We start from the raw sequence: 12,204 nt of genomic DNA, 5'->3' as shown, positions 1-12,204 counted from the left end.
ACAAAATGGCATCACTTTTTTGACTCACCCTCGTATGTAATTGTTTCTAATATAGGCACAAGGTCTGCAATTTTAGTGGAAAGGTGTTGAGACAGTTACATCAACCACATACTTGACTTATACTTTATCACCACCACCACCACCATCACACACTCAAAAGGATGAAAGGATAAGTTGGGATTTGAAAAGGATCCAAACTCTCGGTGCAAAGATCCAAAATGGAGCTGCTAAGCATTTAGTATGGCACATTACCAGTTCTACCATATATATATATATATATATATCATCATCATCATCATCATTTAGCGTCCGCTTTCCATGCTAGCATGGGTTAGACGGGTCAACTGGGGTCTGTGAAGCTGGAAGGCTTCGTCAGGCCCAGTCAGATCTGGCAGTGTTTCTACGGCTGGATGCCCTTCCTAACGCCAACCACTCCGCGAGTGTAGTGGGTGCTTTTCACGTGCCACCTGCACAGGTGCCAGACAGAGCTGGTGAACGGCCACGAACGGATGGTGCTTTTACGTGTCACCGGCACGGGGCCAGGCGATGCTGGCAACGGACACAAACGGATGGTGCTTTTACGTGCCACCGACACGGGGCCAGACAGAGCTGGCAAACGGCCACGAACGGACGGTGCTTTTACGTGTCACCGGCACGGGGGCCAGCCGAGGCTGGCAACGGACGTGAACGGATGGTGCTTTTACGTGCCACCGACACGGTTGCCAGACAGAGCTGGCAAACGGCCACAAACGGACGGTGCTTTTACGTGTCACCGGCACGGGGGCCAGCCGAGGCTGGCAACGGACACGAACGGATGGTGCTTTTACGTGCCACCGACACGGGGCCAGACAGAGCTGGCAAACGGCCACGAACGGATGGTGCTTTTACGTGCCACTGACACGGGGCCAGACAGAGCTGGTAAACGGCCACAAACGGACGGTGATTTTACGTGTCACCAACACGGGGGCCAGCCGAGGCTGGCAACGGGCATGAACGGATGGTGCTTTTACGTGCCACCGACACGCGGCCAGACAGAGCTGGCAAACGGCCACGAACGGACGGTGCTTTTACGTGTCACCGGCACAGGGCCAGGTGAGGCTGGCAACGAACACGAACGGATGGTGCTTTTACGTGCCACCGACACGGGGGCCAGGCAGAGCTGGCAAACGGCCACGAGCGAATGGTGCTTTTACGTATCACCGGCACGGGTGCCAGACGAGGCTGACAGCGGACAGGAACGGATGGGTCACTTAACCCCTGCTTTCTGATATATGATTTGATTTTGATTGTTCTCACTGGTCTTGCCGGGTCTTCTCACGCACAGCATACTTCCATAGGTCTCGGTCTCTGGTCATTTCCTTGGTGAGACCTAGAGTTCGAAGGTCGTGCTTCACCACCTCGACCCAGGTTTTCCTGGGTCTACCTCTTCCACAGGTCCCCTCAACTGCCAGGGTGTGGCACTTTTTCACACACCTATCTTCATCCATTCTCACCATATATATATATCCTTTTACTAGTTTCAGTCTTTGGACCATGGTCATGTTGCAGCACCACCTTGAATATGTAAAGATAAATGTCATCATCATCCTTTAATATCAGTTTTCCATGCTGCCATGGGTTGGATGCCCTGACATGAGCTGGTAAGGTCAGGGACTACACCAGGCTCCATTGTCTGTTCTGCAGCATGGTTTCTACAGCTGGATGCCCTTCCTAATGCCAGCCATTGCACAGAGTGTACTGTGTGCTTTCTATGTGGCACCACCATTAATATCAAATCTGCTGTGGTGGACAGGTCGTCTTCAGTACAGTGAGGCACCAGATTTCTCGGCCCTTAATCATCTCTTTTATTAGGCTCAGCATCTTGAGAACAGCATCATTCAGTACTTCATCCCATGTCTTCCTGGGTCTCCTTCTTCCATGACTTCCATCCACTTTATATGATCAGCATTCTTGTATCACACACACACATATATATATAGGTGCAGGGGTGGCTTCCCAACCACATGGTTCCAGGTTCAGTCCCACTGCATAGCACCTTGGGCAAGTGTCTTCTACTATAGCCTCGCACTGACCAAATTAACATGCAAGTGGCTGAGCACTCCACAGACACATGTACCCTTAACGTAGTTGTTGGGGAGATTCAGCATGACACAGTGGACTATTGCACCATCACATGTATATATATATATATATATAACATATGTATGCATTACTAGCACCTTCTGTAACTTTAGTGACAACTGTACTTGTTGCCTATCGGTTCTAAATTGCAAATATCCACCTTAATGATATATATATATGTGTGTGTTACCAGTGCCGGTGGCATGTAAGAGAACCTTCCGTTTCGCGACTATTGCTAGCGCCGCCCCAACTGGCCTCGTGCCGGTGGCACGTAAAAAGCACCATCCGTTGATGTCTGTTGCCAGCCTCGCCTGGCCCTCGTGCCGGTGGCACATAAAAAGCACCATCCGTTCGTGGCCGTTTGCCAGCTCTGTCTGGCACCTGTGCGGGTGGCACGTAAAAAGCACCCACTACACTCACGGAGTGGTTGGCGTTAGGAAGGGCATCCAGCCGTAGAAACACTGCCAGATCTGACTGGGCCTGATGAAGCCTTCCGGCTTCACAGACCCCAGTAGAACCATCCAACCCATGGTAGCATGGAAAATGGACGCTAAACGATGATGATGATGATGATGATGATAATGATATATATATCATCATCATCATCATCATCATCATCGTTTAACGTCAGTTTTCCATGCTAGCATGGTCTGAGAAGCCAGGAGGCTGCACCAGGCTCCAGTCTGATCTGGCAGTGTTTCTACAGCTGGATGCCCTTCCTAACGCCAACCACTCTGTGAGTGTAGTGGGTGCTTTTTACGTGCCACCGGCATAACACCCGTCAAGGCGGCACTGGCATCGGTCACGTTTGGATGGTGCATTTTACATGCCACCGGCACAGGTATCACAACTACAATTTATATATAAATATATATATATATATATCCGGGTTGCGGATCTGTGGAATAAGCTACCGGACGAGATAGTGAAGATGCCAACGACCGCTCGGTTCAAAGTCTCCCTTGACCACAAATGGCCTGAACTCTTTACATGAACACCACTCTGTACATAACTCCATGTCCCCCTACATGGCCTTGCTTTTTGCTTTTTGAGCCAAAAAATTAACTAACTAACTAACATATATATATATAATATATATATATATATATATATATATATAGGCGCAGGAGTGGCTGTGTGGTAAGTAGCTTGCTAACCAACCACATGGTTCCGGGTTCAGTCCCACTGCGTGGCATCTTGGGCAAGTGTCTTCTGCTATAGCCCCGGGCCGACCAATGCCTTGTGAGTGGATTTGGTAGACGGAAACTGAAAGAAGCCTGTCGTATATATGTATATATATATATATATATATATATATATATATATATATATGTGTGTGTGGTGTGTTTGTCCCCCTAGCATTGCTTGACAACCGATGCTTGTGTGTTTACGTCCCCGTCATTTAGCGGTTCGGCAAAAGAGACCGGTAGAATAAGTACTGGGCTTACAAAGAATAAGTCCCGGGGTCGATTTGCTCGACTAAAGGCGGTGCTCCAGCATGGCCACAGTCAAATGACTGAAACAAGTAAAAGAGAAAAGAGTAATATATATATATATATATATATATATATATATATATATATATATATACATATATTATATGTATATAGATATATAGGTATGTTTTGTATGTATTTCAAAAGTATGATGAAGGGTCACTCCTGAACCATAGGCTCATAAGTTTGGGATTTCCTGAATTCTGTGGAACATATATTTCCAACCCCTGTCCCAGACAGGACGCCGATCCGTCCCAGCATTCCTCATTTTTGCCAGCTGATGGGGACTGGAGCAACATGAAATGAAGTATCTTGCTCAAGAACACAATGTGTTGTCTGGTCCAGGAATTGAAACTGCAATTTTACAATCTTGGGTTCAACACTCTAACCACTAAGCCACATTCCTGCACACATACATATGCACGTACACATACACGCATGCACACACATGCATACACATGCACACATACACACATGTACACATACATGCATGCACACACACACATGCACACATACACGCATGCACACACACACAGACACGTATATATGAGTGTGTGTGTGCGTGTGTTTGTGTATTTACGTGTGTGTGTGTTTGTGTGTATGTATGTGTGTGTGTGTTTGTGTGTATGCATATATGTGTGTGAGTATATACATATACATACACTCATATATATGTGTGTGTGTGTGTGTGTGTTAGATTGGATTGCATTGCCTATGTTCCCTTCACAGCAAGATGAAGACCTCGGCATGTTCTCTCCATCAACCTCTGTCTGGTGTTGAGGCCACACTAGTTTGGTGAGCCCACTCTGGCACCCTGGCACACTCAACATGTCTCAGCAGAGAGGTGCAGTTTTCTTAAGCTATTACTCATGACTACCTAAGCAGATTACATCAACTCCAGGGCTCGACTGGTATTTATTTAGTTTATCATACATACAGTGTGGACCAAAAGTCACGCACCAAAACATTTCACATTTTATTTATTTTCTGTTAGCTATTATTATAATAATAATAATTATTATTCATTTTGTTCATCATATACAAGGACATGTGTATTCTCATCCTTCTTTATTTTATTCAATTCTAGAAAAACTGAAGCTTGTCTTTGACAATTCCAGTGTATATTAAACCTACGTTGTAAATGACTTTTGGCCCACCCTGTATATATCATATATATATATATATATATGTACTCTTTTACTCTTTACTCTTTTACTTGTTTCACTCATTTGACTGTGGCCATGCTGGAGTACTGCCTTTAGTCGAGCAAATTGACCCCAGGACTTATTCTTTGTAAGCCTAGTACTTTTTCTATCGGCCTCTTTTGCCAAGCTAAGTTACGGGGACGTAAAAACACCAGTATCGGTTGTCAAGCGATGTTGGGGGGGGGGACAAACACAGACACACAAACATATACACACACACATATATATGACATATACATATATACGACGGGCTTCTTTCAGTTTCCGTCTACCAAATCCACTCACAAGGCTTTGATTGGCCCGATGCTATAGTAGAAGACACTTGCCCAACGTGCCACGCAGTGGGACTGAACCTGGAACCATGTGGTTGGTAAGCAAGCTACTTACCACACACATATTTCCTATATTATCCTCTGTCCTTATACTCTCTTACACAAACTTGATGGCACCTTGAAGGTATACCTGTGTCTCCCCATATATGCATTTTTACCCATTTCAACCTGTAAGCTGTTTGCCATGCTGGAGCATTGCTGTTGTTGTAGCTACTTTTACTAAGCCCCCCCCCCTCCTTTTGCTTGATTTTTTTTTGGTTAACGAGCAAGTTTGATGCTGATTGTCGTCATTTGCATTCCTTGTCGTTAGGTAGGTTTATTCCCGTCAATAGGATGACCAGTTATCTCTCAAAAGCATTGACATTCACACCATGTTGATTTCTCAGGCTTTTTGACGGAATATTGAAAAGCTGTGGGCCGTTGAAACCTAAAGTGTTGCTCTAACGGGTTTTGACTCAAGACAGCAAAGGATGGAGGGGTGGGGTAAAATTTACCAACATTTCAACTGCCATGGCTTGTTACTGGCAACTGGGTAATGTTTGTTATTTCTTTATTGCCCACAACAGGCTAAACACATAGGGGACAAACAAAGACAGACAAGGAGATTAAGTTGATTACATCGACCCCAGTGCGTAACTGGTACTTAATTTATCCACCCCGAAAGGATGAAAGGCAAAGTCAACCTCGGCGGAATTTGAACTCAGAACGTAACAGCAAACAAAATACCTATTTCTTTACTACCCACAAGGGGCTACACACACAGAGGGGACAAACAAGGACAGACAAATGGATTAAGTCGATTATATCGACCCCAGTGCATAACTGGTACTTCTTTAATCGACCCTGAAAGGATGAAAGCCAAAGTTGACCTCAGCAGAATTTGAACTCAAAACGTAACGGCAAACGAAATACCGCTAAGCTTTTCGCCTGGCGTGCTAATGGTTCTGCCAGCTCACCACCTCCTGGGTGATGTTTGTGATGAACCACAAGTGGTACCTGACATGTTAAATTGCATATTGTTGTCTTCATCCTATTTGTATAAAATATTTAAGTAGTTTTGTTGCAAGTAAGGAGTTATCACCAGGGTTCTTTATTGTCTGCGTTATTAGGTTGAGGAAAAAGTTCATGTACCATGTTTTGAAGCATAGTTGTTGTTTTCTAATAAATTCTTGCATAAAAAATCATTATTTAAACATGGTGCACAAACTTTTTTCTCAATCTAGTATTTTCGTGGCACGTTAAAAGCACCATCCGATCGTGGCCGATGCCAGACTCCCCTGGCACCTGTGCCAGTGGCACATAAAAAGCACCCACTACACTCGCAGAGTGGTTGGCGTTAGGAAGGGCATCCAGCTGTAGAAATACTGCCAGATTAGACTGGAGCCTGGTGCAGCCCCTGGCTTCCCAGACCCCGGTCGAACCATCCAACCCGTGCTAGCGCGGAAAACGGACGTTAAACGGATGTTAAACGATGATGATGATTACAGGACTCATGAAAATGGTTGCCTGTATAACTGAGAGTATATCTGTGTGAGCCCCACTATGAACAACAGTGGCCTCAGGACAATTCTTTGACGAACTCCTCTTACTCTTAATGTTTTCTAAGAGAGAGCCTCTTCGGCTGCAACTGACTTTCATAAAGCCATGTAGCCATTCTCCTGTTTCCTACAATGCCAAGATCCCACAGTTTGTGCCAGATCATACTATGACCAACTTTAACCCTTTCATTACTGTATTTATTTTGAGATGCTCTGCATTTCTTTCAATTACTTTAAATATAACAAAGAATTTAGTAAAATAGCTTAGTTATCATTAAGTTAATGTTAGGAACATAAATTGTGACTAAGGTTTGGTGGAAGATTTTAATTCAAAACTCATGAAAACAAGACATTTGTACTCAGAGCCAGAGCCGGTTTCAGCCAGGTTGGTAACGAAAGGGTTAAACTGTTGTAGAGTCAAGGTTTATTACATCCAGATTGAGTGCTTAAACAAGTTTCTCAGCACCCAGCTGCAACTTTTCCTGGTCAAAAACCAAACTGGATGTCATTTAGCAATTTGTTTTCTGTTTGGGATACAATCAGTTTCCCTTTGTTCTTCCCTTTGTTCATATGTAGAGTCGGGGGTCAGAGAGTCAGGCCTGGGTTCTGCTTTCTCCTTTAGGAATAGGACATTATTCCTTCCTTTAACTTGTTTAGTAGCTCACTGCTTGCAAAGAAGTTCTCAAGAAGTGGCAATGGTTTTGCTAGGACCCATTTGCGTGTTTTTAGAAGGGTTGCTAGGAACCTACCTACTGGAGCCAGTACCTGAAATTAGGGTCATTTCATCTATGGCTCATATTATATCCCCCTTCTCTTTAATGTTGATGTAATCAATCCTTGTCGTTTTGCTGTATCTAGTTGTGGCAACCAAGAATTCTTCTGGTCTGCTGATGTGCATGTGTTCCAAAGGGGAGACAGAAATCATTGTTCATTCAGTATTTCGCTTGCCCTTTTGGGGTTCCTAATCAGGGAACCCATTTTCTTGGATGAATGGTCCTATCTTGTACTGTTTTTTTTTAGCAAATTTTAAGTAAATTTTAAAGTTTATTTTTCCATTTTCTGCTGGTTTGAATTCCTTTGCCGCTTATTTTTTTTTATGGAAATGTTTGAACTTATTCTCAGTTCCCAGAAGTATCCCTTTAAATAGGGATTCTTCTGGGAATATTAAAGTGGTTTGCAATTTTTGTTCATCTCGTCAGAACTTTCCCTGGGAATAATATTTTTATGTAAGTTGGTCTTTTTTCTCTGAGACAAATTTCATGTATACGGCTCGCATTATTAACATTTTTTCTCTGTGTATGGCCAACATTATTAACATAAATTTCTTAAATCTGACATCATTCTCATGTGTGGAGAGACTTTTCTGTTTAAGAATCTTTTTCTGTATCAGTTTCCTGTTTGCTTTGTGAAAGTTTAAAGAGACATGGTTCCCTTTGTAGGATACATGTGTGTGGTTTCCTTTAAATCACACACAGTCAGCACCATTATGGTCTAATCCAAGACAAAATTGTCAGTGTCTCCTTCACATCATGAGATGAATTCCCTATTATTTGTTATGAAATAGAAGCCCAGAAAATTGTCATCTTTGTCATTTACTCCATAAACAGCTTGTCACAAAAGCAAAGTAGGGATTCTGCTTGCTTTTATTGATTCAGTGACATTCCTGAGGGTGTGTGACTCCTGGGCCAACTGACATTGGGTCAGCTGAAGTCTCCCAAATGAATCCTATTTTTATTGGGGATACAACTTAGATTTTTTATGAGGCAGTGTTCAAACTTATCAATATGATTTGGAGCATCTGATGGGTGATACATGGTTCAAAAGACAATTCCACATTGTCATATCTCTGCAATTTGTGTGGGTCAGACAGAGTTCCAATATGACAGCAGGACCAACACATGTAGGACATCTTCACCGATGGAAATTACAACTCCACCATGATTTTTTTCCTTTTCTCTCAGTTTCTAACACAACATACTTTGGTCGATGCATCCCTGCAGCTCCTCTCTTGGGTCTCGGATGCACTTTGCTGAGTGCTCTACATTATGCTATAATATTGGGCATAATACTAGACATAACGCATCATTACATACTGGTTTCAAATTTTGCCACAAGGCCAGCAGTTGGGGGGGGGTGTCTATAGCGTCAACCCCAGTGCCCAACTGGTACTTATTTTATTAACCCCAGGAGGATGAAAGACAAAGTCAACCCCAGTGGTATTTGAAGTCAGAACGTAAGGCCAGAGGAAGTGACGGGGCTTCCAGTAGTCAAAAACGACAATTTGCACCGTCAACTCAACACCTTCACTACTTGGCACCCCCACTCCCCACATCTTCCACATGCTTTATCCACATTTACTGCTTGCTATTTCTTTATGCCGCTCTCCTTTCCATACGCATAAACAGCACACATTACCCTCTTACAAATGAAATCAGATTCCTCTCTTATACCCAGTTTTTCCCTTAACACATTTGCATTTTATATTATTTACATTCAACGAATATTTGTCCTCATCTTGTTTGTTGTTAACACAACATTTCGGCTGATATACCTTCCAGCCTTCATCAGGTGTCTTGGGGAAATTTTGAACTGGGTTCTCATTCCTAAGGTAGTTTTCGTTGTTGTTGTTGTTATTATCATTATTATTATTATTATCATTATTATTATTATTATTATTATTATTATTATTATTATTCAGGTCACTGCCTGGAATCGAACTCAGAATCTTAGGGTTAGTAGCCCATGCTCTTAACCACTACACTATATGCCCGTGGGCACATGTAAATAATATAGATAATGTGTATAATTCCTCATCTCTTAAATATAGAACTGTACATTTGCACTTTGTTGTACATGCATAATCATATTACATATAATTTGTATATATAATATAATATATATATATATATATACAAACATGTAATGTATGACATCTTTAATATATGTACAATATGTATATATATATATATATATATATTCTTTTATTCTTTTATTCCTTTAGTTGTTTTAGTCATTTGCCTGTGGCCATGCTGGAGCACCACCTTTAGTTGAGCAACTTGACCCCAGGACTTATTCTTTGGAAGCCTAGTACTTATTCTATCAGTCTCTTTTCTCGAACTGCTAAGTTACAGGGACATAAATACACGAGCATTGGTTTCTCAAGCGATGTTGGGGGACAAACACAGACACACAAACATATACACACACATACATCATGACTTTGGTCGGCCCAAGGCTATAGTAGAAGACACTTGCCCAAGGTGCCACACAGTGGGACTGAACCAGGAACCATGTGGTTGGTAAACAAGCTACCTACCACACAGCCACTCCTGCACCTATATATATATATATATATATATATATATATATATATACACCTACATATATATAACATCTATAATATATGTAATATTTATAAAATATTCATCATCATCATTACTAAACTTATGCTATATTGATATTTACATATGTGTGTGTGTGTGTACACATCGGTCCCTGCAGTTTATTAAGTATATAATGCACAATTATGCATTGTGGAAAAAAAACCCCAATGTGAATGAATGTCTAATATTATTTTAATTAATCAGGTAAATAAGGGAAGCAACTCCTCTGGACATGTTTCTACCTTATTAGCCCTCTTCAGTAAATGGTTTTAGTGATTGAGTTTAGGGTTACTTTTTGAAACCGCAGTAGTTAGTCAATCCTTCCAACAAACAATCTGTATATTTTTGCCACTACCTGCATGACAGCCACCACTTCCATCATATTTATTTATCTATTTATTTATTTGTCATTGTTGTTGTTTTTGCAGGATCTCCCAAAAGCCAAACAGCAGACAGTTGATGCTGAATCAGGGCCAGGAGATGATGGGGTACACAAACAGAGCCACCACTGGTGCCACTCCAGGCACGACGACGACCACCACCACGACAAGCACCACCAACACCACCAATCAGGTCCCTGGTGTGATGTTCTGCATGCAGTCACCCCAGTTTCCCCTGGGGAGACAGTTCCCTTGTGAAGCTTGCGATCAAGTATTTCCACTCTACGACCAGTTGAAGCGACACCGGCAGTCGTCGCATCCGTCAGCGTCATCACTAAAAACATTTACCTGTAACATATGCGAGAAGGTGTTCTCGCAGAAGATGTCGCTAATCAACCACCAGAGGATCCATACCGGGGCAAAGCCGTTCTCATGTGACCAGTGTCCGAAGTCGTTTTCCCAGGTGTCGAGTCTCCGCTGCCACAGTCGCACCCACACGGGGGAGAAACCCTTTAAGTGCTCTGTGTGTAACAAATCGTTCAGTCAGAAGGGGAACCTTCAGGTGCACATGCGACGCCACACGGGCGACAAACCGTTTGCGTGCAGCGTGTGCATGCGGGCGTTCAGCCAGAAGGGGAACCTACAGACCCACATGAAGCGCCATGTGAACGACAAACCACTCAGTTGCAACCTGTGCGGGAAAGTCTACATGTACAAATCGTTGCTCAAATGCCATGAAAAGACGCACCTCGTTGAACAAATGGCTGCTGGCGCAAACAGCAGCTACAACAACAACAACCAGAACAACAATAACCACCACCACAACAATAACAACAACAACAACAGTAACAATAACAACAACAACAACAACAACAGCAACACCCACCACCCTCATCAACAGCCACACCACCATCACCACCAACAACAACAACAACAGCAGCAGCAGCAACAACAACAACAACAGCATGCACACAACCCGCAGCCCCATCACCACCCGCATCATCATCATCCGCATCACAACAACACTGGAAACAACAACAATAACAGCTACAATAACAACAACAACAACAACAACAACACTAGCAACAGTAAAATGTTGGACAATGAAATGGTATATAAACAACTTTGAACTGGTTGAAACCGGTCGGAACTGGACTGGGAATCTTCTAGAAGATAGTGGACTAATGGCCAGGAATCTCTCCCTGGCCAGAAAAACATGCAATAGGTACTTGTCAAACCTCATATATATATATATATATATATATATATATATATATATATATATATATACATACATATATATATATATGAGTTTGTGTGTGTGTGTATATATATATATACATGCCTGTGTGTGTGTATGTATATATGTATAGATATGTATACACACATGTATATACACATACATTCTATTTATGTGTATTATATATATATATAAATACATACATACATGTATGTATATACATACACATGCATCTATAGATATATAGATATAAATTGTATGTACGTATAGATTATACACACACCTACATATATCTATCTGTAACAGACATAGGTACAGATACATTATACATTATATTTTTATTTATTTGATATCACGTCTGATAAACAATCTCACCGTTGGCAACAGGCTACCAACTGACCAATCATTGGTACACAGCATTTCGGATGGTGACGGACGAAGAAGAACAACAGAAGCATCACCAGCCTGAGATTCTCATAGCTTTCATAAACATGCACACACACATACAC

At 42.3% G+C, this 12,204-nt stretch overlaps 1 protein-coding gene across 1 annotated transcript in view; it reads left to right on the top strand.

The window, feature by feature from the left end:
- The window catches only part of LOC115219446 (zinc finger protein 239-like), a 14,998-nt gene extending 3,204 nt beyond the window's left edge, over positions 1-11,794 (top strand). Inside the window, exons 2-3 of the mRNA XM_036509360.1 lie at positions 10,504-11,698; positions 11,751-11,794. Of these exons, the coding sequence (XP_036365253.1) occupies positions 10,504-11,584 (1,081 nt within the window). The 3' untranslated portion in view covers positions 11,585-11,698; positions 11,751-11,794. The remainder of the gene's footprint in view (positions 1-10,503; positions 11,699-11,750) is intronic.
- Positions 11,795-12,204: the final 410 nt, after the last annotated feature.

The sequence above is a fragment of the Octopus sinensis genome, linkage group LG14 (assembly GCF_006345805.1).
Source record: "Octopus sinensis linkage group LG14, ASM634580v1, whole genome shotgun sequence".
NCBI lineage: Eukaryota > Metazoa > Mollusca > Cephalopoda > Octopoda > Octopodidae > Octopus > Octopus sinensis.
Note: the sequence above shows the minus strand (reverse complement) of the source record. Positions and strands in the feature narration are given on the sequence as shown.